The sequence below is a fragment of the Haliotis cracherodii genome, unplaced genomic scaffold (genome assembly GCF_022045235.1).
Source record: "Haliotis cracherodii isolate W230 unplaced genomic scaffold, xgHalCrac1.p SCAF_11, whole genome shotgun sequence".
Lineage (NCBI taxonomy): Eukaryota > Metazoa > Mollusca > Gastropoda > Lepetellida > Haliotidae > Haliotis > Haliotis cracherodii.
Genome location: NW_027266266.1, coordinates 36,631,437 through 36,656,748, shown reverse-complemented (window position 1 = coordinate 36,656,748; position 25,312 = coordinate 36,631,437). Strand labels below are relative to the sequence as shown.

General features: G+C 40.2%; 1 protein-coding gene across 7 annotated transcripts in view; it reads right to left on the bottom strand.

Annotated features, from left to right (window-relative positions):
* Positions 1–25,312, bottom strand: part of LOC139456451 (double C2-like domain-containing protein beta) — an 88,383-nt gene that overhangs the window by 39,758 nt on the left and 23,313 nt on the right. For 5 of the 7 annotated variants that reach the window (XM_071238168.1, XM_071238165.1, XM_071238169.1 and 2 more), the window contains exon 2: positions 6,914–7,063. In XM_071238168.1, coding sequence (XP_071094269.1) covers positions 6,914–7,005 — 92 coding nt within the window. In that variant the 5' untranslated portion in view covers positions 7,006–7,063. Of the gene's footprint in view, positions 1–6,913; positions 7,064–8,713; positions 8,778–16,303; positions 16,754–25,312 lie in introns of those variants that run through there. The other 2 variants (XM_071238167.1, XM_071238166.1) reach the window with 2 other exon arrangements.

Here is a 25,312-nt window from a genome sequence, read left to right as displayed (position 1 = left end):
CTTATATTTCTTGTTAAGAATTTGGTATAATGAATATTATAGTGCGTCCCTTGGGACGCAATACATATTATTTTTCTGATGCCTATCTCTACATTGGTGCTTACTGCCTGATAAAAGAGACCCTGATTATGGAAGGAATTTTGTCGCTTTTATTACCTTGTTTAATACAGCAGCGCTATTATGGCTGGAATAATGGTGACATTGACTCACTAACTCATCAACCACTGTGACTTAAGATCCAGGCCACTCTCACGAGATGTATCAGGAAGCAGACAGAAGCCCTGTCAGGGATGTCCACCAGGCTTACTGATGACAATGAATATTGAATGAAATGTATGTTTGTAAAACATCATCACTGTTGGCTATTATCCTGTAATGAAGTAATCCTGGGGGACAGCTGGGTTTATATTTTCTGAGCAAACATGATAAACTCAGCGACTCTATGACTGTCAGTGAGTCATAACACTCTGCCCATCTGGTCTACTTTGTCAAGAAGAACATATAGATTTTCCAGTGTAATATCAATCCTGAAATAAAATCTGCATTGTCAGCCTGCCATTGGCAGCTGGTTTCTGTTGACTTATATCACCATGTCTGACCCACTATTGGTTTAGCTGCCACAACCTGATGGGCATGATGGAAGGCAGAATATGATATATATCACCATGTCTGACCCACTATAGGTTTGGCTGTCACTACCTGATGGACATGATGGAAGGCAGAATATGATATATATCACCATGTCTGACCCACTATAGGTTTGGCTGCCACTACCTGATGGACATGATGGAAGGTAGGATATGATATATATCACCATGTCTGACCCACTATAGGTTTGGCTGCCACTAGCTGATGGACATGATGGAAGGCCCCTATATGATATATATCACCATGTCTGACCCACTATAGGTTTGGCTGCCACTAGCTGATGGACATGATGGAAGGCCCCTATATGATATATATCACCATGTCTGACCCACTATAGGTTTGGCTGCCACTAGATGATGGACATGATGGAAGGCCCCTATATGATATATATCATCATGTCTGACCCACTATAGGTTTGGCTGTCACTACCTGATGGACATGATGGAAGGCAGGATATGATATATATCACCACAATAACATCACTTAACAACTATTTGCAAAAGCCTCAGTCTTTCTCATCAGAAAGTACATGAAAACATAAAATACAAATCTATTCATTTCTGGGTTTTTTAAACGAAGAAACAACATTATCATCTGAAACCAGAGGAAATGAGTGGTGTTCCCAACATGGTGTCCAGCTACTGGGAAACTAGCTCATCAGCATAATACTTCCTGAAGAAGCCTCATTTGATGACTAGACAGATGCACAGTCTGGTGTTTCTGATAGAGGAAAACAAAGCATTAAGTTAATGAGTGTTTGCTCAACTAATCAGACATAGGAAGTGAAGACCGAGAGGGAACCGCTGAGGAGATGAGAGCGGAGGGCCTACACAGAACTTAGATTTACCCTTTGGTACAAATCACAAGACATATTTTCTAAAACTTGATGCCTATCTTCTCCAAGTACAACATAATAATATTCACAGAATGTAATCAGAGTGAACCAGGATTCTAACCCACAATCCTATGTTTCTGGTATGCCTGAGGGAAGCAGAACAGAACGGTGGACAGAGGTTAACTGGGAGTTCTTACAATTTTCATTATAATGTTAACAAATTTACATAGTTAAAAGCTGGAGTTGTAACATATTTGGTCTTTTTGAAAAGTGTCATGGGATGTAAATTTCCCTTTGTTCACTGAAATGAACCGGTAGTAATTTTCTGAGAAACTGTATATGGATCTTTTCAATTAGTCTACAATGATCAGAAACTCAAATTTCACAACCATACAGTAGTATTGGTTTTACAATAGCATCAACATGATCAAAGAGATAGATGAAGGATTGAAGGACTCCTAAAATAATCACTATAAAGCAGATTCACTAAAACAAAAGCTATTATGGATTATATATTTCAGTGATATCACAGCGTGTCAGCATAAAATGGAATGAAAGCCCAAAGTGATGCGTTTCTCAGACATTTACCACTTTGGTGAAACCCACAATCAAGGCTATGGTGCTGAAAACCCAAAGACTTATCCGGGTGAATTTGCAAATTGCAGCGCTGTACGACAACAGGAACCCCAATGCCTGTGGACTATCAAATACAATGAGTATGTTTTAATCAGATTAAATGGTATTGTCTGTACATTGTGTGAGTGGGGGGTTATTTCATTGTCAGTGAAATGCCTTAGCTTTCCCAAGGGCTGATATAAAAGCAGTAATTGAAAAGTTACAAACTTGCTTGAAAGTCTTATTTTGGTGGTTGAACATTTCCAAATACGAAAAAGCCTTACAAACTTTAAAAAACATATCATTAGGGCTGCAACAATACAGGAAAATCACGAAACCAATCTCGATACGCACTGATACAAAAAAACAAACCAGATAACAGTACTTCAGTACTCTAACCATTATCATGATTATTAAGTTTCAAGACTTCAAGCATGTCAAGATTGAACAGTCAAAATTCTTTTATAATAACAAGACTACTGAAGTTGTTAAGCTTCAAAGTAGAACTTTATCTAACTTTCCTTCATAACACTACAAATTTCAAAACAGCAGAAAACTTCAAAGTTCAAACACCAGAAATTAATCAATGTACTTCACAGTCTGAATAGTTCAACTTCAGGTTCTTTTTCAGAAATATTAAAATGTCAACATTGTCAGGGGACAGTGATGCCCTCTGGGTACTGACAATATCTCCTGCTGTTGAGTCTTAACGGAGGTTGAGTCAAAGAGGGGTAGATGATCAACACAACAGTACATGCTCTGCCTACCTAACACAATCTCACTTTAGGGGTTCAATAACAGATTAGAATAGTAGTTGTTTATGATTCATAGTATAACAGGTATAAAAAATTTGTCAATAAAACTATGAAATTTGATATAAAACATCACTAGACATGATGATGTACAATTTGAAGTGTATTTCCTGTTCTCCAAGGCTTTGTGTTACACGCAGAGATTAAGATTATTGGGGGTATTTGTCGTAAACTGAGCTGGAAATAGCATGTGATTCCTTTTGCAGGATATTTTTACGCATGGAACAATTTGACCAGTCACTGTCGGGACTTGCTGCGCTGCATGGATTTGGATTGGGAAACATAATGTTGACATACAAAAGTCAAATTGCCACAAATATGACTTTTAACGAGTCAAATTGTGACATTTATAAAATATGTATCCATTCTCTGGCAACTAAAGTTCGTTTTAAGGCATTAATAGCTGTAATTGGACCATGGCTGCTGTAAGCAATGGTGAGTTTTGCCGACCACTTCACACACAATTTCACCAAAATTAATGTCTGAAGATAGCACTGTTACAACAAGAGGAACAGCCCTCCACAAACTCCCTGGATGTCATTTCACCATGAGCTAGACAAGAATTCTGAATTCTCGGGTTCATTTTGTGAATGTTCATATGTTCATCTTTCCCATGTTTGTCCAGTTTACTTACAGAAAGTCCATCTGTCTCTGGCTTCATATGATATTTGTTTGTTTGCCTAATGTTGCACTCAACAATCAACCAAGTCACCAAATCTGACCACCCAAACAATTAAGTCACCTCTTAAAACCAGCATTAGTCGCTGAGGACCAGTTCAAATTCCACAAGGTTGGAATAGGGTGTGCTGGGAAAGACCAAAGTAGATGTAGCCTTTACCCCATGGTGCTGACAAACTGACGATCATAACTGGCCCAATGTAGGATCAGACAGACACCTACAGGATCATACTGACTCAGGCAGGGTTTTAGATGGAAGTGCTTGATTTACGGAACTTGATTCAACTTGCACCAGGTGCATGTTGACAAGAAAACATAGTTCCACTGGACAAAACCATGTTGCATCCTGGTGAAACACTGATGCATAAACTAGTTTAAATAAATAAAATCTCATATCTCTGATGACCGTTTCCCAATTTTACATTGATAATATATCTGTAAATGTAAAAGGAACATGTGCACATAATCTTGAAGTACCAACAGTTTGATGACAACAAGCCCAAGAAAGCATGACAAATTACTCAACACATGGGTTAGTGGTGTGTAAGTATGGTACATGAAGCTTAACATGCTTGAGGGTATTGAGTGAGTTCAAAAATCGTTGTTGGGTTGAAAAGTAAGGGTCACAAATTTGAATTTGTTTTCTATGCACTTGGTACATGTAGACAGATACTCGGTTGCACTGGTGCATGTTGTATATAGCCAGTTCTGGCCCTGAATGGCCTCATTGTTTAGGACGCTGCACTGATTGTCATCTAAAATGTCATGATCAACAAGATCGGTATTAACAATATACAAACATTTTTCTACCAAAGTAGATTTGATTTAGCAATGAAAATGTCTGATACCATTTGTCTCAAACAAAATCACAGCTAAGGTTGAACAGCAAATGGCAGTGCTTTAGAACAGTGGGCCATGTGTTAGAGAGTATATCATAAGTCATCGAAGAGTCTCATGTCATTTGTCTCAAGCTAAATTACTGCTGAGGACAGAGCAACAAGGCACTAACCCAAGTCATTTTGTCTAATGTTAAAGGTACCCAAAGGGTTTTAAGGGTGTCTGTCCCTATGTTATCACTATTCAGACTGGGAAATGCTTCAGGTCAGGATGCATCCCTGCTTAGGATGAAACCGCAAATAGCGCCGTCGAGCAATAATTTCCCCATGCCCCTGCATGTGATGGCGAGTCTATGTTATCACGATGAATCTGGGCATCACTGAAATTCTGCCATGGTAGATAACGGGGGAACCCTGCACAGAGAATGGTGTTAAGTCTAAAACAGCTACAGTGACAGCTCAGTAAATCATCCCAAAATCAATAGTCTCCTACAAAAAATAATGGCCAAAGCGCCTAAGGTTATTACAAGCTTGGCTGGATATTCTTTTCTACCTCTGCCCTACTGGATAAATATTTGTGATTAGATACATTAAATAATGCACCATCGCCTGGGCCATAATTCCAGGATCACCCTCCAAGACAAGGATGGGTCTGGCTTCTCTGGAATAAGAAATCTAATATAGCATTTGGCTCTCATCCCAGACAAATGATATCTCATATCGAGCAGAGCAAATACCTATCCGACTCAAACGAGATATATTTGGTCAAATTAGGAATGGTTTAGGCGAGGCTGTCCACACCGAGACCACTTGACAGGGATTTGGGTTGGCCGATGACGGCCGAGGGAAGGAGTGAGAGGAAGGATATGGTGGGTAATGGCCTCTGGGCTCCAGCAACCTCTCCTTGCATGGCTCACACAGCGGCTGTGAGGTATTTTGAAATTGGGTAGGAATTTGGGGCGAACGTTGAATTAATATTACTGGAACTGTCAAATATTCAATAATGGTGTCTTGATCCAAGTGCTAGAGACTATTCAGGTCAGACATGACACAAGGTAAGTTACAATACAGGAGGAGGTTTGAGTAAAGACGCAGAACACTTTATCATTGGAAATACCCTCCAGTGAGTTTTACAATTGTACCAGCGATACAGCAAGGGACACAATGACTGAGTTTCATACATCGCACCACATCAACACGCAAACCTGACAAGGTGAATGAACACTTTTGCAGCAAGGCCACTTCAAGCATGAAAGATAAGTGGCCTGTCCAAACTGCTATGTTGAAAATGAAAACTTTTGTGAGGTCCCTAGATTACCACAATACAGCAAAAAACCTCAAGGACACCAACTCCCCTTAAAACACACAACCTAATATCTAACACTGTTATAACTTTTACCACTAAACCTCCCTACCCGAGTTCTTTAATTTTCCCAGAAGCTACATCTTGTCTAAAACTTAAGACTCTGGGGAAATAACGTTGAATATTGTATAGTCAAAGTATTAACCTCTTATAACTGCTTTCATTTTTGTCTTTTTGTCATTTTCATTGTGATTTTGCAAAACATTTACCATTTCCATTGAATCTTTCTGAGACTATAACATTCCCATCCTACCTCCAGGGATTAATACTTTCAGATTGCACAAGTTTGCCTGGTCTTGTTTCCTTCAGACCTTGATGTGGACACACTAGAAATGATATTGAATCGACGTAAGAGAGCGAGTGAGTTGGGTTTAATGCCGCTTTTTACAGTATTCCAGTCATATCACGGCCTGTCAGCATAATGTGGGAGGAAAGCCCAAAGTGATGCAAGTCTCAGATGTTTACCATTTCGGTGAAACCCACAAACACGGATATGGTGACGTAAGAGAGACTGTCAAACAAAAGCCAAGCATTCCACATCTCCTTCATTTTTGTCATCTGTGTTCTGTTTGATTTTGTTGAAACAAATACTAGGATTTATTACCCTCATTATGTTTGTAGAAGAAATGGACATCCCAAGAGGGTTGTAGCTTAAAATAGATTAATCAAGAGAAGAATCCATTTCTACAAATAGTGTAAAAGGCCCTTGTCCATAGATAGGGAACCTTGAAGAAAATCAATTATTTTGAATAATGACAAAGCTGATGCAGCAGAAATACTGCTAGTTGTTTGTTTGTTTTTTCGTTCAAAGCCGCACTCAGCTATATGACAGCAGTCTGCATAAATAATCGAGTCTGGACCAGACTGTCCAGTGATTAATATCATGAGCATTGATCAACGCAATTGGGATTGATGAAATTCATCAACCAAGTCAGTGAGCCTGACCACCCGATCCCATCAGTCGCCTCTCACGACAAGCATAGACGCCTTTTACGGCAAGCATGGGTTGCTGAAGACCTTTCCTACCCCAGATCTTCGCAGGTCAATACTGCTAGTAACGAGTCTTGTGCTTCACCACAGTGCGCTTATATTTGCAGTGACATTCAGAATAAGGGTATATACTTACTTTGCACGCAGGGCGAGCTGGCGGTCATTGGGACACACCCATCTGTCGAGGGCTCCCCCTCCCCCTCCACTGCTGCTGGCGAACTCCCCCATCCTACGATGGGTGGTGCTGTCTCCTTGTCACCCGCTCGTCAGGCTGTCACAAGTGCCACTGAAATGTAACAATACCTCTCAATAACACTACCCAACTATCATTGTCTCCATACAATGTGACTCTCATACCATATCAAAACATTGGGATGTCAGTAATGGATATATTGACAAACAATATTCATACAATATCATATTCTATCTAGTCTCTCAACAAAATAGATGTCAGGATAATTATGTCTGTAATGTTTGTTTGTTTGCTGTTTAACACCGCACTCAGCAATATTCCAGCTATATGACAGCGGTCTTTAAAATAATCGAGTAGGGACCAGACAATCCATTGATTGATATCATGCGCATGATCCACACAATTGGGATTGATGACATGCATCAACAAAGTCAGCAAGCCTGACCACCCATCCCATTAGTCACCTCGTACGACAAGCATAGTCGCCTTTTACGACAAGCATGGGTTGCGGAAGACCTATTCTACCCCGGATCTTCACGGGTCTCAAACAAGCATGGGTTGCTGAAGACCTATTCTACCCCGGATCTTCACGGGTCTCTGACAAGCATGGGTTGCTGAAGACCTATTCTACCCCGGATCTTCACGGGTCTCCGACAAGCATGGGTTGCTGAAGACCTATTCTACGCCGGATCTTCACGGGTCTCCGACAAGCATGGGTTGCTGAAGACCTATTCTACGCCGGATCTTCACGGGTCTCCGACAAGCATGGGTTGCTGAAGACCTATTCTACCCCGGATCTTCACGAGTCTGTTTGTAATGTAACACAGTAAGGAAACCAATTGGAAATCAAACATAGTGGCAAATATGAGGACTGTTAATCGTGGTCAACATCTGACTTTCACAAAAGGAAAAATTCAAACGACGCAAAATTGCAGTCATCTTTTGAATTCTTGTGATCAATCCAAGTCAGTGAGCCTGAACACCCGATCCAATCACATAATGTCATGCCACTGTCAGAAATAATTAGACACACATTTATAGTACTTGGCCTCACTGCACTGACTTGAGAGTGTGTATCAATGCATTGTACATTTACCCCTGACGATACGACACACAATAATTCTATCAATGTAATGATTCATGTCTTAATTCACTATCAATTTTCAAAAAGTAATGATTTTTAACTTTGAATTAACCGCCCTTATATCCTTTCAGACACACAGCCTTACTGACTATCACAAAAGAAAATGCAACACTTGATTTTACAATTAACTAGTCATGCCTGTTTGCAAGCCATGACAAATCAAGCACCCTGATTTCTATCTTGTCGTGCCTTATCATGCTCATGCTTACCGTATTAGACGTTATAAGTGCCCACTGCGATATTTGCTAAAATATTGGCTAGTGAACAATCCAAATAGAGCACCCCTTCCAATTGATCAATGTACATAGGACTTATTTAATTGCATATAATACGCACTCGTGTGTTATATGCACCCTTAATTATCCGCAATAAAATTCTGGAAAAATATATCTTTCGTATATAAACATTTCAGGCTGTCAGCATAAACCACGAAATTTATCTTTCAACTCTGTTTTTTCCACCAAAATAATATTCTAATAAGAGCCACCTATTTCTTATTTTGGGGGCGCCCTGGGCACTTATTACATCGAATACAGTATAATGGAAAAGGATTTCCTTGTTTGACTTGAAACTTAGTGATTGAGTGAAGTAGTTCCAACCATTGCGCCATCAATGCTCGTTTGTGTCCCATGGGACTCGAAGTAGATATTATTTGCATCGATTCTGAAATATTGAATGCAAAATATTACCATCATAGATTACTCATGTATCCAAAAATACATCTACAATTTTTGAAACAAATTCAATAAGTTTTCCTGGGAGACTATGGCATGATTTAGGTAGTTGATGAAAAAAAAATGTCATCTTCGTGAATTTGTATATATTCACAGCCATATAAAAATGTTCATGAAAAAAAGAAAAAATAATGAATAATTAAATGAAACTAAAACTACAAATTAAAGGCTTGGAGAAATCTCTCCACTGTAATTAAATGAATGTTTTAACTGTACTGAATTTTAAGTGAAAAGCTGAGCTGCACAGAGAAAGAGTGAATTGCCTGCAACAACAAAGTCTGCCAGTCTCCCCCCATTCAGCAGAGGTTGGGCAGACAATGTTTTTACCGTGTCCTATCACATGAACAGGGGAGGAAGTGATAGCATCAATCATTAAATGTTGCTGAGGAACTCTGTCTGAAGGCACAAATTCATTATCACGAGTCACTTAAAGTTGTAGTTAACGTGGATAGGACTAGTCCATATACCCCTGACTATTTCCTGGAATAGGGTGCCACCGGACTATATTGCCAGGAATCAGGAGGTACCACTGGACTATACTGCCAGGAATCAGGAGGTACCACTGGACTATACTGCCAGGAATCAGGAAGTACCACTGGACTATACTGCCAGGAATCAGGTACCACTGGACTATACTGCCAGGAATCAGGAGGTACCACTGGACTATACTGCCAGGAATCAGGAAGTACCACTGGACTAAAATGTCAGGAATCAGGTACCACTGGACTATACTGCCAGGAATCAGGAGGTACCACTGGACTATACTGCCAGGAATCAGGAAGTACCACTGGACTAAACTGCCAGGAATCAGGAAGTATCACTGGACTAAACTGCCAGGAATATGGCACCACTGGACTATACTGCCAGGAATCAGGTGCCACTGAAATATACTGCCAGGAATCAGGTACCACTGGACTATACTTCCAGGAATAAGAAGGTACCACTGGACTATACTGCCAGGAATCAGGAAGTACCACTGGACTAAACTGTCAGGAATCAGGTACCACTGGACTATACTGCCAGGAATCAGGAGGTACCACTGGACTATACTGCCAGGAATCAGGAAGTACCACTGGACTAAACTGCCAGGAATCAGGTACCACTGGACTATACTGCCAGGAATCAGGAAGTACCACTGGACTAAACTGTCAGGAATCAGGTACCACTGGACTTAACTGTCAGGAATCAGGTACCACTGGACTAAACTGCCAGGAATCAGGTGCCACTGGACTATACTGCCAGGAATCAGGAAGTAACACTGGACTAAACTGACAGGAATCAGGTACCACTGGACTATACTGCCAGGAATAAGGAGGTACCACTGGACTATACTGCCAGGAATCAGGAAGTATCACTGGACTAAACTGCCAGGAACCAGGTACCACTGGACCATACTGCCAGGAATCAGGTACCACTGGACTATACTGCCAGGAATCAGGTACCACTGGACTATACTGCCAGGAATCAGGTACCACTGGACTAAACTGCCAAGAATCAGGTACCTCCGGACTATACTGCCAGGAATCAGGAGGTACATGTACAGCTGACCATGCAGGACTGATTCCTACATGTACAGCTGACCATGCAGGACTGATTCCTACATGTACAGCTGACCATGCAGGACTGATTCCTACATGTACAGCTGACCATGCAGGACTGATTCCTACATGTACAGCTGACCATGCAGGACTGATTCCTACATATACAGCTGACCATGCAGGACTGATTCCTACATGTACAGCTGACCATGCAGGACTGATTCATACATGTACAGCTGACCATGCAGGACTGATTCCTACATGTACAGCTGACCATGCAGGACACTGACTTTCCTGCAGCAAAGACAGTTTTCTCTTGGACCTGTGGCAAGGATCACAAACCAAATACCTTTTTTTCTTGAGTATAGTGCGCACCCATGTATAATGTGCACCCCCCCCTAGCGGGTTCAATATTATGGAAAAAATAGAAATTTAAATATGCGCAGAACAAAAATTACACCGTACCCTTTCAGCAAAGTCCGGCAAACGAATGGGTGATGAGAAACTTCGTCAGTACAAATTCGAAATTTGAGATAAAAAATCACCAGACATGTTTATTTGCCGTTTAAATAGTATTTATTGTTCTGCTAGGCATTGTTTTATATCTAGGGATTAAGATTACCTTGTGTATTTTCTCGTAAACTAAGCCGGAAACAGCAATCAGCTGTACACACGTTTTCTTGGAATTGACCGGTGATTCGGTCAAGACACACCCAATGATATAACTTTATAGGATTTTTAATGCAAGTATCGGCAACAATTGTATCTGAAACTATAATATATTCCATCATTTTCTTAATTATATGCAGCCTTTACTAAACATATTTAAAATAATAATAACCCTAAGCGAAGCAGCTGATCGCTATTCCCGGGTATTATTTTTTACATGGAAACAGTCTGACCAGTCATCGCACGTGATCGCGAGAATTTCGTGTTGACATAGAATCGTCAAGCAAAAACAAATATGACTTTTAACGAGTCAATGTATGTCATTTATGATAAATGTATCCATTCTCTGTCAACTAAAGTTCGTTTCAAGGCGTCAATAGCGGTATTCTGACCGTGGTTGCTGTTGATAACGGTGAGTTGTGCGATCTTCCGATCGCTTCACACACGATTTCGCCGAACTTAATAAAAACAATATTAAAAGGAATTTTGAATAAAATTAATGAAATAAGTTACAAACATAAGTCCAGATATACAAAGAACAATATTTATAGCCAGACAGTGTAATTACATGATTATTTTGCGTACTTCAGTATGGATTTGTTGACATGGTATTTCCGGTGTTTCGTGCTCACGGTAATGTCTTTCCATGGGGGAAAAAAACATCCTAACTCATAATTCGTGTATAATGCGCACCCCCTTCTACACAGCTGTGTTTTTTCGAAAAAAAGTGCGCACTATACTCAAGAAAATACAGTACTTATGTCTATCCTACGTTTCTAAAGTAACCAAACAACTTATTCTAAATCAAACCCAGTATGTTTGATTAATGCAATTTTAAACATCTTTTTGTTTGTACTTTGGTCAAAACAAATACTTCAAGATTCATCAAGCGGATGATTCTAATTATTATATTCATTTCACATTTTGACAAAGAAAAGTGGTAAAACACAGGCCTGAAAACCCTTTCATGAAATGAGACAATTTCAGCACTAACTGCTCTAGTGGTCCTTCGACTGTAAATGTTGGTCATATTACACATGATGGCGTCTCTTCAAGAACTCCATCTCCTCCGTACTTCATCAGTGTCTTTTTTTCAAGAGGTCTTCTTAGTTTCTCCTCTGACATTTCAATAGAAAACAGGCTATGTGGTTTCCAATGTAAAGTTCAGACCAAATTATCTTTCCTAGCCATTGTAATTCTTCCCCCGTGTCAAGTTCTTAGGAAGTCTGATCAAGATGACATTAACCCTAAATGGAACAAGAAAACAGCGTTATCACTAACCCCCGCCATGAGGCAGATTAGAATTTCATTTGTTCATATAGTAGTGAATATAAGCTATAAAAAAGTCCTATTAAACCTTAAGAAGAGATAGGCACCTGGGCCGCTTTATATCGTCAGAAAAAAAGATTCAATGTGAAAAAAACCCACACAAAAGGCCCCTTCTCTGGAAAAAATAATCTGTCTTGATAAGTATCTCTTAGGCAAACTAACTCCATTAGATTCTGAGAAAACTTGTCCCCATTGCACAAATAACATGGAACAAGTAATTTACAGGACCAATTTTGGAACTCACTCTTGACAAGTATCAAGCAAAACTTTCATTCAAGTAACTTCAGTAGATTCTGAGAATCTAAACTTGTCCCCATTTCACCCAGTATGCACTAAGCTGAAAAGCACGGAGCAAGGGCCATAACTCTGTAAAAATTGAATTTACGACACCAATTTTCTGACTCTTTTGCGATCTTGGCCAGTAACATTCCTGTGTAAAATTTCATTTCTCTAACTTAAAAAGATTTTGCAAAAATTTGTCATATTTGAGGAACCCGACGGACAAACTCCGTTTATAATCCCGCGCCACAAAGTGGGGCGGAGGATAATAAAGCGTTACTGATACTTGCAAGTATGGCATGTTAAAGAGCACCGCCAATACTCTGTAAATGGTTGCTTGTGAAAGTGATTGAGTGAACAGTATATACATTGAATAGGCTTGATATGGTTGGAAACCCTGAAGTGGGGAAACTCTAAGACACTTAGCACTTTGGTAAAACCTGAGAGCATGGGTATGGCATTGTATATGAATTTGATCATTTCTGATCCAGTATATATTAATAATAGAAACTGTTGACATTGACCTTGAGATACCAGGCCACATATAACCATACATGAATTAATGGCTGCCATGTTGAGAGGATACTGTAACATGATAACAAACCCCTTGATGACTTATTATCACATTTCATTACCATACAGACGAGATGAGATGCCTACAGGTCTCGTCTCCTCAAGTCCAATTACTGCCAGTCACTTGTACAGGTTCTCTTGGTTAATTTTTCCAAAGACAAGATGGCAACTTATGGCAAGTGAAATGATACCAGTGAGTGAGTGAGTGAGTGGGTGGGTGGGTGGGTGGTTGGGTGGGTGGTTGGGTGGGTGGGTGAGTGAGTGAGTGAGTGAGTGAGTGAGTGAGTGAGTGAGTGAGTGAGTGAGTGAGTGAGTGAGTGAGTGAGTGGGTGGGTGGGTGAGTGAGTGAGTGAGTGAGTTAGTGAGTAAGTGAGTGGGTGAGTGAGTGAGTGAGTGAGTGAGTGAGTGAGTGGGTGGTTGAGTGGGTGAGTGAGTGAGTGAGTGAGTGAGTGAGTGAGTGGGTGGGTGGGTGGGTGGGTGAGTGAGTGAGTGAGTGAGTGAGTGGGTGGTTGGGTGAGTGAGTGAGTGAGTGAGTGAGTGAGTGGGTGGGTGGTTGGGTGAGTGAGTGAGTGAGTGAGTGAGTGAGTGGGTGGTTGAGTGGGTGAGTGAGTGAGTGAGTGAGTGAGTGAGAGTGAGTGAGTGAGTGAGTGAGCTCAGTTTTACACCACCTTGAACAGGATTTCAATCCTATCTGGGAAAGCACAGAATGACTGACAGTCTTATGTGATAAATATAGAATACTAAACATGCCAAACAAGCTCCCGTGTAATTTGATTTTTGTTTGTCTGTTTTGTTGTTTAACGCCACACTTAGCAATATTTCAGCTACCGGTATATGATGGCGGTCTGTAAATAATAGAGTCTGGACCAGACAATCCAATGATTGATGTCATACACATCAATCCAGCAATTGGGATACGATGACATGCATCAACCAAGTCAGCGAATCTGACCACTCGATCCCATTAGTCGCCTCTTACGACAAGTATAGTTGCCTTTTACAGCAAGCATGGGTTGCTGAAGACCTATTCTACCCCAGCATTTAGAAGTGATACGCATGATGAAGGAGTGAGTATATACTCTGAAACGTTGTGTTCCTCAAAATAAAGATTTTAACATCCATGAATTCTCTTCCTTAGGTCAAAAGCTGGCAATACCTTAAAACCATACAATGGCCCACAGGGGTCTGTTTCAGGGCTGGGGTTATCCATAACTTTGATATACATGGTCGTTGCACTACGATTGCCTTATGAAACATGGCCCTGCACCACAAAGTTTACAATCACTTCACAATACTGTATGACATGATTTGTTGAATATTGTTGCAGATCCACCAGCAAAGCAATGCCATGTGATGTCAACCATGCTACAGGGTTGCTTGGGTCATGGAGTGTGCATAAGCTCCTCTCAGTGATCTGTCATCTCCAAACGCAATGTCATCAAAAAGCCGAGGGATGTTTGGAGTTTTCAATATTTGTAAGTGTAACTTGATCCCGCAGTACATAACCACTCGCTTTGTTATTACACAATTATACAGGATGGCGGAAGGCGACAGCAGGGCGGGACAGGAAGGGGGAGGGGGGAGTTACTTGAACAGTATTCAACAAGTCTCCTCAATGTGGAAGGAAAGCTCAAACTAACGCAGGCTGTACATATTTACCAGGTGACCTTAACCAGCATGGATGGTACTGAAAGACTTGGCAAAATGGGCATGTTGGTAATCTGTTGAAATTCATGAGACCTAACATCAAATGGCCGATAATAATCCCATAATGGTGACAGCCCCTGAAGAATCCATAGCTTAATATAACATGTGTCTGGGGTATTTCAGATCCACAAAGGAATTAGATAGCTGTGATACCTACACACCATTCCTGAAGCAACTGTTACCGCTGACGGCGTAAACATCTGAGACACAGCATGTGATGTGTGGGCTGGAGCACCACAATATTTAGCAGCATCTACGCACATCGAAGCACGGTCGGATCAAAGACATGGGAGAATGATCGCCATCAGGGCAGAGAATAACCACATCAATATCATCACGATACATGCAACAGTTACTAGGGCAGTTTCATCTAAATATCTCCATCATCAACATTCAGTCACAGCTTTCTTCCAACAGATTGCCAAGGCAACCATTGTCGAAAACTAATCACTACTAGTTTTAGTTCTAGGAAGACCTTCTATATGGGAGTACTGCATATGAGATCTACGTTATCGGTAGCCTGCGGCTTATGGAAATTCAGGACTACAAAATTATTATGGCACTATCATTCCAGATATGATTCCAGATTACTGCCATGCGTTCTGTTAAATGAACCAGATGTTTGTTAGTTTGTTTTTTAATAGTTTGTCAGCAATATTCCAGCTATATGATGGAGGCCCGTGAATAATAGAGTCTGTACCAGACAATCCAGTGATTGACATCATGAGCATCTGTCTATGAAACTGGGATGTGATGACAACCAAGTCATTGAGCATGTTGAGTCTGACCACCCGATCCCGTAAGTCGCATCTTGTGACAAGCATGGGTTGCTGAAGACCAATTCTAACCCGGATCTTCACATATATAATATTTAAGTATATAAAAGCAGTGGCCCAATGCATGTGTAAGATGTCTTCAGATCTAGACAATCAAGTCAGTATAACAAAGAAATCAAACACTTGTAGCAGATTAACCAGAGTGAGTGAGGGAATAGGTTTTTATGCCACTTTGAGCAATAAAGCTGCAACATCACAATGGGGTGTGTGTCCAGAAATAACCTTCAAACATTGTTCCCATTTAGGGAATTACACTCAGGTGTTTGACATATCAGGCCAACACATTAACCACTGGGTTACCTACTGCCCCCAGATTCAGGTGAGGCTTGGGTGGTTACCATGGTTACAATGTGCAACCAAGGGTTTATCCCAACTTGACTTGATGAGTTATGTGCATCTGTAACACAGTTGTAACATAGCTGTATTACTGCTGACTGGCATAAAACAACATTCACATATTCACTATTCTGGCTAGGAAAGTGCCAAATAGTCAGGTGTTGCTAATATCAGACTAGCAGACTTACCTTAATTTCAACCATATTTCATCCTATTTCAATCCTGTTTCCATAAGAATGAATTCATGCAAGCACAGACATGATGAAATATCCTGCCCGATTTGCCTAACGCCGAGGACGAATATTGCATTTTAGTCTCCTATAGCCAAACAGGGCGGCTCCAATTTGGTCCAAAGTAGGCAGACGTGTGATTCGAAAATCGAAACCAGATTTGACACGATGACCCCGTAACTCAAACGGAAGTCTGTAAAAGATTGTGTCTATAAACTTATAGTCTACTTTGACCCTATGAAATCCACTTCACTCGTCTGTGAAGCGGACATTATTCCACCATAACACTCTGATACCGACTGTCTGCACACTCAACAAGATTCTTAACTTGAGTTGAGCTGACTGAGCTGGACGGACCCACCAGGTGTACACCTTCCTCCAGTCTGACCCGGAATGAGGCCCTGCCTCTCACACTGTTATCCTCCGTCTGACAAAATAATCCTTATACACGATTACAGATACCATTATCAGCGACTTTGTTTCAATTTTGTCACGGATGACTAAGGAGTTTCTCACCTCGTGACTGCGTCAGTGGCAAATCTCCACCGATAGCAACATCGCTGTTGACATTTCCAGACCTGCCAGCAGATTACTCTCACGTGAAAAATCTACGGCTTTGACAGATTTTCTTCACCATTGATTTTGTTAAGCTCCTGTATCTACTTGTGAGCCAATAGGCTTTTCTGAATCATTGTTTGTCAAAAGTTATCAATAGACACAAGGACAAAACACAAGTACAGATAACAAAGTTTCTAAGAACCTTTAAATCTCAAAAAACAATTTAGTGGAAGCTAGGCATCAAAGTTAAGGGTTTTGTCACAGCCCTTGAGTAAAGATGTAAAAGCTTCATGGATTCAATACAATGTTATCAAACCTCGAGGACTCAACAGAATAAAAAAACATACTTGTTTTCAAGCAGGACCAGTGCCACAGAATAAACCTTTCCCCATGGTTCAACAAACCACTGTTACTTTCCACGTTCATATGTTGTCGTAAGATGTGACAAACTGATCGGGTAGTCAGGCTTGCTGACTTGGTTGATACATGTCATCATATCCCAAATGCAAAGATCAATGCTCATTTCAATCACTGGATTGACTGGTTCAGACTTGATTATTTACAGGCCGCCGCGTAATTATAGCTAGAGTGTGGCACGCCTCTTTCACTCTTTGAACCAGTTCATGACATGTCCCACAATAGTACTAAAGAGGGTCTTGCTTCTTGAAATTAGGCTGGAATCCCCGAAGCTATGAACCAGTTAGTATCATGTCAGAAGAGAGTTGCTTGGTACATAATTAGTTACATTGATTTGGTGAAATGTGGCTGAGGGAGCACATGTTAGCTCCTTCATTGTTTAGCCTTCTATCAGTGTCCTAAGAGGCTGTCCAAGGTCAACCGAACATGAACACAAGCTCAGAACACCAGATAGTGGACGCCTTTGATTGGAATTGGGGATTTGTTCACACAAAAGATGCTTCAATGAATGTTGAATAGTGGACACTGTGTAAGAGACAATAATGTTCCTTGTTAAAATCGGGACTCATAAACAAACTTCCTGATTAACAAAGAGTAAGTATGTTTAGCAAGAGTAGTGTCCCTTTCTATAGATGTTGTTCTAAGCAGTAAGTGTCTGGAACTGGAAGACAAGGATTTCCAATAAATAGGGTCATGACTAACAAGTTTCACAGTACATGTATCATGCTATTTCAAGGTTTACTGAAATGCTGTGAAAACACACAATTTTCATGTTTCTCCATCACCTCCATAAATGGAAAAAATAATTCCACAGGCTGTCACTGAAATTGAAAAAGACATTGAAAACATAGACATCAATTCTGGCAATGGCATTTTTATTTAATTGAGAAAATATCAAGCTGTGCATATTTAGCTTGAAAGTCAACTTTTTCCTCCCAAGCCCCGAGTCTTTAGAATAGAATCAAAATTGACATTTGTTTTGCACTGATAAATTTCTATTAATTGAATTGAATTATGAAATCTTATTTAAATTTTGTATGGGCTTCTGAAATATTTAAGGCTAAGAGTCGGAGAATTATCTATTGATTATTGTAGTTTTTCCATTTGTCTAGGAGCCACTTCCCTATCACCAGACTGGAGTTGAGCCGGACTCAAAGCTCTTCGCAGAGATAATGAATCAATGAAAATATGTTACAAGACATAGTACTTCGAATGTTTACTTTAAATAATGTTATTAACAAAACAATCGGCTTCATTAATGCAGTTCAGCCTGATTTTACATCTGACTTCGTTTAACATTGCAAATGCATTTTTGTTAATTAGGTCCACAGTGACGTGTGCGTGCATGCGTGCATGCGTGCGTGCGTGTGTGACAAGTGACAGTGAGTGAGTAAGTAAGTCTGGTCTTATGCTGCTTTTAGCAATAGTCCAGCAATATCACTGCAGGGAACACCAGAAATAGGTTTCACACTTTGTACCAATGTGTGGAATCGAACCCGGGGCTTCGGCATGACGAACAAAGGCTCTAACCACTAGGCTACCCACCACCCCGTCAAGTGATAGGTTCTGGCCAGCAGACTGTAGTCAAGCTTCATGTGAATCACATCCTCAACAGATGATGTACAGAAGTCTTCAAAAGACAGAATGAAAATCGAATATTTAACTCTGTCGGCATGTTTTTGTGTCAAAACTGTTCAAAACCACTTATATTGTAGCACACTTAAACTACGTTCCAGGTGCCTGAAGATCACACTTAGAAATCCTTTCTAAGAAGCACTTTATGACCATGTTTATTATACAAAGCCAGGGATAAGTGTTCCTCAACAATTTGTAATTTGTAAAATCATGTCAAACGAAAATACATACAAGCCTAATCATATTGATGCAGATTAAGCATGTTAGGATAGTAGGCCGACTTTCTAGATTACAAGGTTATCTCTCTCTTGTTTACAGGGTACGAAGTCAGATCAAAAGTATTCTTCTTGTTGGCACTTACTGACCTAACTTCCAAACGGCACATCTTAACATCTTTGCGAGTGCCCTGTGCACACTTGACACTTAATACATTGATATCACTGTACTGTTTTCCTGTCATCACTGACCCCATGTTGTATGTTAGTACACACTGATGATGAACCAACCTCATTCATGTTGCTGTTCCTCATTCAACAGGTTGGGCATGTTAAACATGTGCAACATGAACACATCACACAGCTGTCAGCAGCATAAACTATCGATTACTGACAATAAAACTATTTAGTGCTACCACTTTATTGCTCTGAGATTTGTTATGGAGCTTGTTCACTTGCTTCAGCATGTGGTATTTAACAGACCATACAGCACTTTAACAGTCAAAGCCTCCCCACTCTAAACAGCGCTGTGCAGTGCAGTGCATTGGTGTATTTTATCTTAACCCACATTTGGGAAGCAGTGAACGTGTTGATTACCAAATTAAAATGAAATTTGTCAAAGAAATATAGAAAATAGGATATCACTTGAATAGATGTAATCTTTCAGATCTTAAAAGTGCAAAGGGATTTGATTTCAACTAATTAAATTGAAAAAGTTATCGATGGCTGTCCAAGAATTAATTGCAATTTAGGCATTATTGTACAATGTTGTGATGGTATACAGACACAGACGTTTCAAAACAATTCTTGATTTATTTGTGAATTTGGCATAGTCATTTCATCAGGAAAGACTTATTTGTCAAACCCTGTGTTTCCTTTCACCCGGATACGATTAATGAATTCCAAGGACATTACATGAAGTTTCCTTTTAAGTTGTCTAAAACAATGATTATGTTGAGCTATTTGCTAGAAAGACTTAGAATGGTACTGGTACTTTCTTTATCAGCTTGATTTACCCATACACAACGTGTCTGTTAGTTGCAAAGCTATCATAGTCTGTTCACTAATTCAACACCTAAGTGTCAACATATTCCTCTACGGTGACAGGTCAGCGGAATATTGCGTTTGTTGGGACAGCTGTTGTCACTAACACTCACCAGGTGGCACTGCAAATCAATACATATATGTAGGGAAACAAGGTGACCATAGGCATGATAGGGTAGATGACTCAAGAACTGGGAGTAAGGTGTGGCAGGAAAAACTATTTCCATTGGAAACAAGAAAGTAATAAATTTACCAGGGCTGTGTTCTGCTGAATGATCCTTCACCAAACTGTGCCTCCTTTTTTGAGACCCATAGTATTATTGGCAAAAGGTATCCAAAAACTATCAGGTAACATCTTGACACTACACAATACACCCAAACTCATGTTGAACAAAGTATAATATCACACAACAATGAAACTTTAACATAGACCTATGATCACAGTTCTACAACTGCTATGTCAAAGTCACATTTTCATAAATGACATATAAAAACAGTATGAAACTATAACAGATCACTGAGTGGGTGGGTTCTGAGTGAGTGAGGGAAGCAAGTGCACCAATCTATGAACAACCAACCACAAGAATCCAACAATTAACCAACTAAACCTTTCTTGAAGTTTGATGAACTAATTACAAAAAGAACTTGGTTCAGTAACCAGTGACGAATCAGTACGCCAGCCAAGTGCTGACACAGACATCTGGCCTCATGCCCTCCAGCCAACCCAGCCTGACACGCTGGACACATACAGTACTTCTATCTATTCTCAGCCCTAATTTCCCTGTCCAACCTCCACACACGTGTGTCGGTCGTCGCTCACCCTGTCAGAGCTTCACACAGATCAAGACTGGCCCCAGACGCGTGAGGAACAAGATAGGCTCCCAGTCTGATTGGTGGGCAACAGAGCTAGACATGGGTTCAGCAGCTCACCCTGAATGGACCAGATCCGCACCATGACTGATGAGGTTCAACTGCTGTGGAACACCTGCATGCGACATCCAAATTACCACACTTGACTAATAAATGACTAGACCTGGGCTGTTAATTAATTTCTGTCCAAAATCTTACATGTTGTGATGTTTTGAAAAATTGTCATAGTATCTCAATAATGTCTCAGTGGACGTAATAACCCAAAGTATATACCGTATTCGACGTAATAAGCGCCCCGCTCTAATAAGCGCCCACGGCATTATTTGCTAATATATTGGCTAGTGAACAATCCCATTTAGCACCCCTTCCGATTGATCAATGTACACAAGACTTATTTATTCGCGTATAATACGCACTCGTGTGTTATATACATTCTTAATTATGGGCAATTAAATTCTGGAAAAACATATCTCTGGCATATAAACATTTCAGTCTGTCAGCATAAATCACGAAATTTATCTTTCAACTCTGTTTTTTTCCACCAAAATAATATTCTAATAAGAGCCCCCTATTTCTAATTTTGAGAGCGCCCTGGGCGCTTATTACGTCGAATACGGTAAATAGGAAACACACAACTCTATGTGAATGACATTCTTGATCCGTCACAAATAAATCTAACAAACTAATGATTCATTTGTTGTGGCCTTACTCGTGCTAAGATGCTTCTTATCATGCTTATAAAGCAGTGTTCAAAATGAAGTGGTGCCTTGAGCTTTGTTACTAACATTAAGTTATCACCACATGGCACGAAGACCCCTTGACTTTCATGCTTCATGGTAATGTCAGTATATCCCTTGTATAGTGACAAGTCAAGTTTCAAGTCAACTAGCATGACAAAGATATATTACTTGATAGGTAATCCACCTTTGACAATTATGCATGTATAAATAGTCCATTCAAAGACAAATACCAGAGTAATCATATCATCTGAAGTTTCTTCAGCATCAATAAACACTGACCTTGATTTTCAAGGTCACTGAATCAAATAACTAAAATTCACTCAAATCTTCTGCTGGTATCTCATACACTGCACTTGATGGGCAAATACCATTCATACACTTGACCTGTTCCCCAGAGAAGCATATGAATGATTACAAGTGTACCTTCATTACTGATTGAAAACTAGCTTGTAATCTGATGCCTACATAACTTCCAAGTAACAAGTAACACTAGATCTTACATTCTATAGCTGTGTACCTTTTCTCACAGTTAGTTGAGTTTAATTGTGCCTCGGCATGATTTGATCCAGTTTCCAACAAAATGTTGAATTTTGAAAGTGATAAAATCTTAGTGAATGGGTGGGTATGATTTTACACTGCTTTTAGCAATATTCCAGCAATATCACTGCGGGGGACACCAGAAATGGGCTTCACACATTGTACCCATGCCGGGAATCGAACCCGGGTCTTCGGCATGACGAGCGAACGCTTTAACCACTAGGTTATCTGACCGCCCCGATAAAATCTTAAATGTGAAACAGGACTACATTGTTATTGTGTGTGTGTCCCCTGGGGGCCTTGGGCAGAGTGTGTCCCTAGTACCCCATTGTTACATATCAGAGGCAACTTAATGGGGAACCCGTAGGGAATCCGGGTTACAATTGGTTCCTAGCAACCGATGCTGGTTGTAAGAAGCAAGTTACTGATTGTGTGTAATGTATCATGAAGATGCTTGCAGAGCTTCAACGTTCAAGGACACCCAAAATGAAACAAGAGGGACAGAAACTTGTTTCTCATTCTTGTTACCGTAATAGGTTTTGGGGATAATTAAAACAAATTGGTTCTTATCTTCCCAAATCATACAAAAGCTGTTTATAATGTAATCATCACCCTGACAATCTTGAGTCATCAACTAAAGCCACAACAAAAATCAACACTTTGATTTTCCATTTATATCAGCCTAAAAGAGAATCGCATAACCCCCAAACAAAGAAAATCTCTTATTAAAACATAAATCAGAGCAAGATTTATTTGAAGTGCCTGATCCTATATTAACTCCCTCGATTTAGACAAATCTTATCTGCCTTAACCACCGATTTCTAATCTTGGGGGGCTTGACTGTGCATCACTTATGACAAATTATCTGCTAGCGGCAAACACTCTCATTTCCCGGTTAGACAAAACTGTATACGAGTTTGATGATAAACTGGGGCAAGAATAGTGGATCCCTCACAGCATTCATTCACAAACAGGCGATGCAAGGACGGAGTTGTGCGGCATGACAAGCCGATCAATCACCATGGAAACCAGGGGAAAATCAATAGCATGCCAGCAAGATGGAGAGTGAACCTTGATCAATCTGAATTTTTCTAACATTTGTTATGAGACCAACGCTCAATAATTCTGCTGCAGCTAATGATTGCAATCCCACTTGTCATTCTTATACCATACATGTATATTATTTGCAATGCAACTATTCAATGGCATATATCTGCCCATTACCAGTTAGGTAATGGGAAACACTGATTTAGGTGTGGTGCATGCTGTGTAATGTGTTGTACCCCTAGCATGCAAGTCCGTCCTCAGAGCACGTGGCCATAGATCTGGTGCTTGGACAGGAGGGTCAAACTTGATGGCAAGGTTCTTAATTTCAGACCACACCTTACTGATGTAAATCATTTACAAAGATCACCATGATCACTTGATCAAATATTCTCACATCAGGTAATTAACCCTGAATCATTTAAATCATTTACAAACATCAAACCTCATCTTATCAAGTATCTATCCTTCAGTTCATATGTGAGTGGTGTTTACTCAGTTTGAACCGTATTTCAGTTAAATCATGGTCAGTCAGCTTGATGTGGGAGGAAAGCCTCAAGTGATGGATGTTATCTTTGTTTGTTTGTTGTTTAACACCGCACTCAACAATATTCAAGATATATGATGGCAGTCTGTAAATATTTGAGTAGGGACCAGACAATCCAGTGATTGATATCATGAGAATCGATCCATGCAATTGGGATCGATGACATGCATCAACCAAGTCAGTGCGTCTGACCACCCGATCCCCTTTGTCGCCTCTAACGACAAGCTTAGTCGCCTTTTAAGGCAAGCATGGGTTGCTGAAGACCTAATCTACCCCGGATCTTCACGGCTCACATGTTATCTAGATGTTTACCACTTTGGTGAAATCTCCGAAACATGGGTATGGTGCTGATAAACAAGGATGATTCGATCGCAAGTTTCTGGCATGCGCAAGAGATGGATCTCTGCACAGCTTATTGCAGTGCCTCAGACGACTGGGTCACCTGTGCACCCCCTCCCATCAGCTATTTAACTCCAAATCATGAACAGCAGATGTTCCCAACATCCCAACTGGAGTCCCAACTATTCCCAACTGGAGTCCGTGGGTCAGAGACTTATCAACAAAACAGCTGAATTTATGAAACTATGGAAAACTATCAATATCGTTTTTAGATAAGTAGATTGATTTTGCTGGAAAATTGCTTTTCTGACTATGTGTAATAAATATGAACCATTGAAAATAGAAATATAAAGCAAATCTACTTAATCTAGCCTGTCCTAACTGACACTGTGATTAGCCTTAAAAGGAACTTTTGCAGGGAAAATGATGATAAACTTAGTAAATATTCTTATGTTGTTGTCATACAATTGTACAATGTTGTATGGAACAGTCTATTACCTGTGGTAATTACCCAAAACCTGGCCCATGCATACTGACTGACTACAATTTTATGGATCTGTGAAGATCCAGGTAGAATAGGTCTTTGGCTTGCTTACTTGGTTGATACATGTCATCGTATCCCAATTGCGTGGATCGATGCTCATGATATCAATCACTGGATTGTCTGGTCCAGACTCGATTATTTACAGACCGCCGTCATACAGCTGGAATATTGCCGAGTGTGGCGTTAAACAATCAATCAACCAACCAACCAACCAACCAACCAACCAACAAACATTATTCTGATTGTAACGTTGTTGCATGCTCATATTTCTATAAGCCGTTTGAGACTTCCCTCATTGGACTTAAAATAAATCTGAACTGGCTGTTTTCTTTAGAATGTTTCTCCTAAAAAAAATGTCAACATGAGACTCTTGATGACGGTCAAAAAGCATTTTTCAAGCATTTCCAACAGTACTTTAGTGCATGGAGTCATCCCTGATTCTTCTGATCAGCATGTGTCACCCAACAAGGGAGGTGC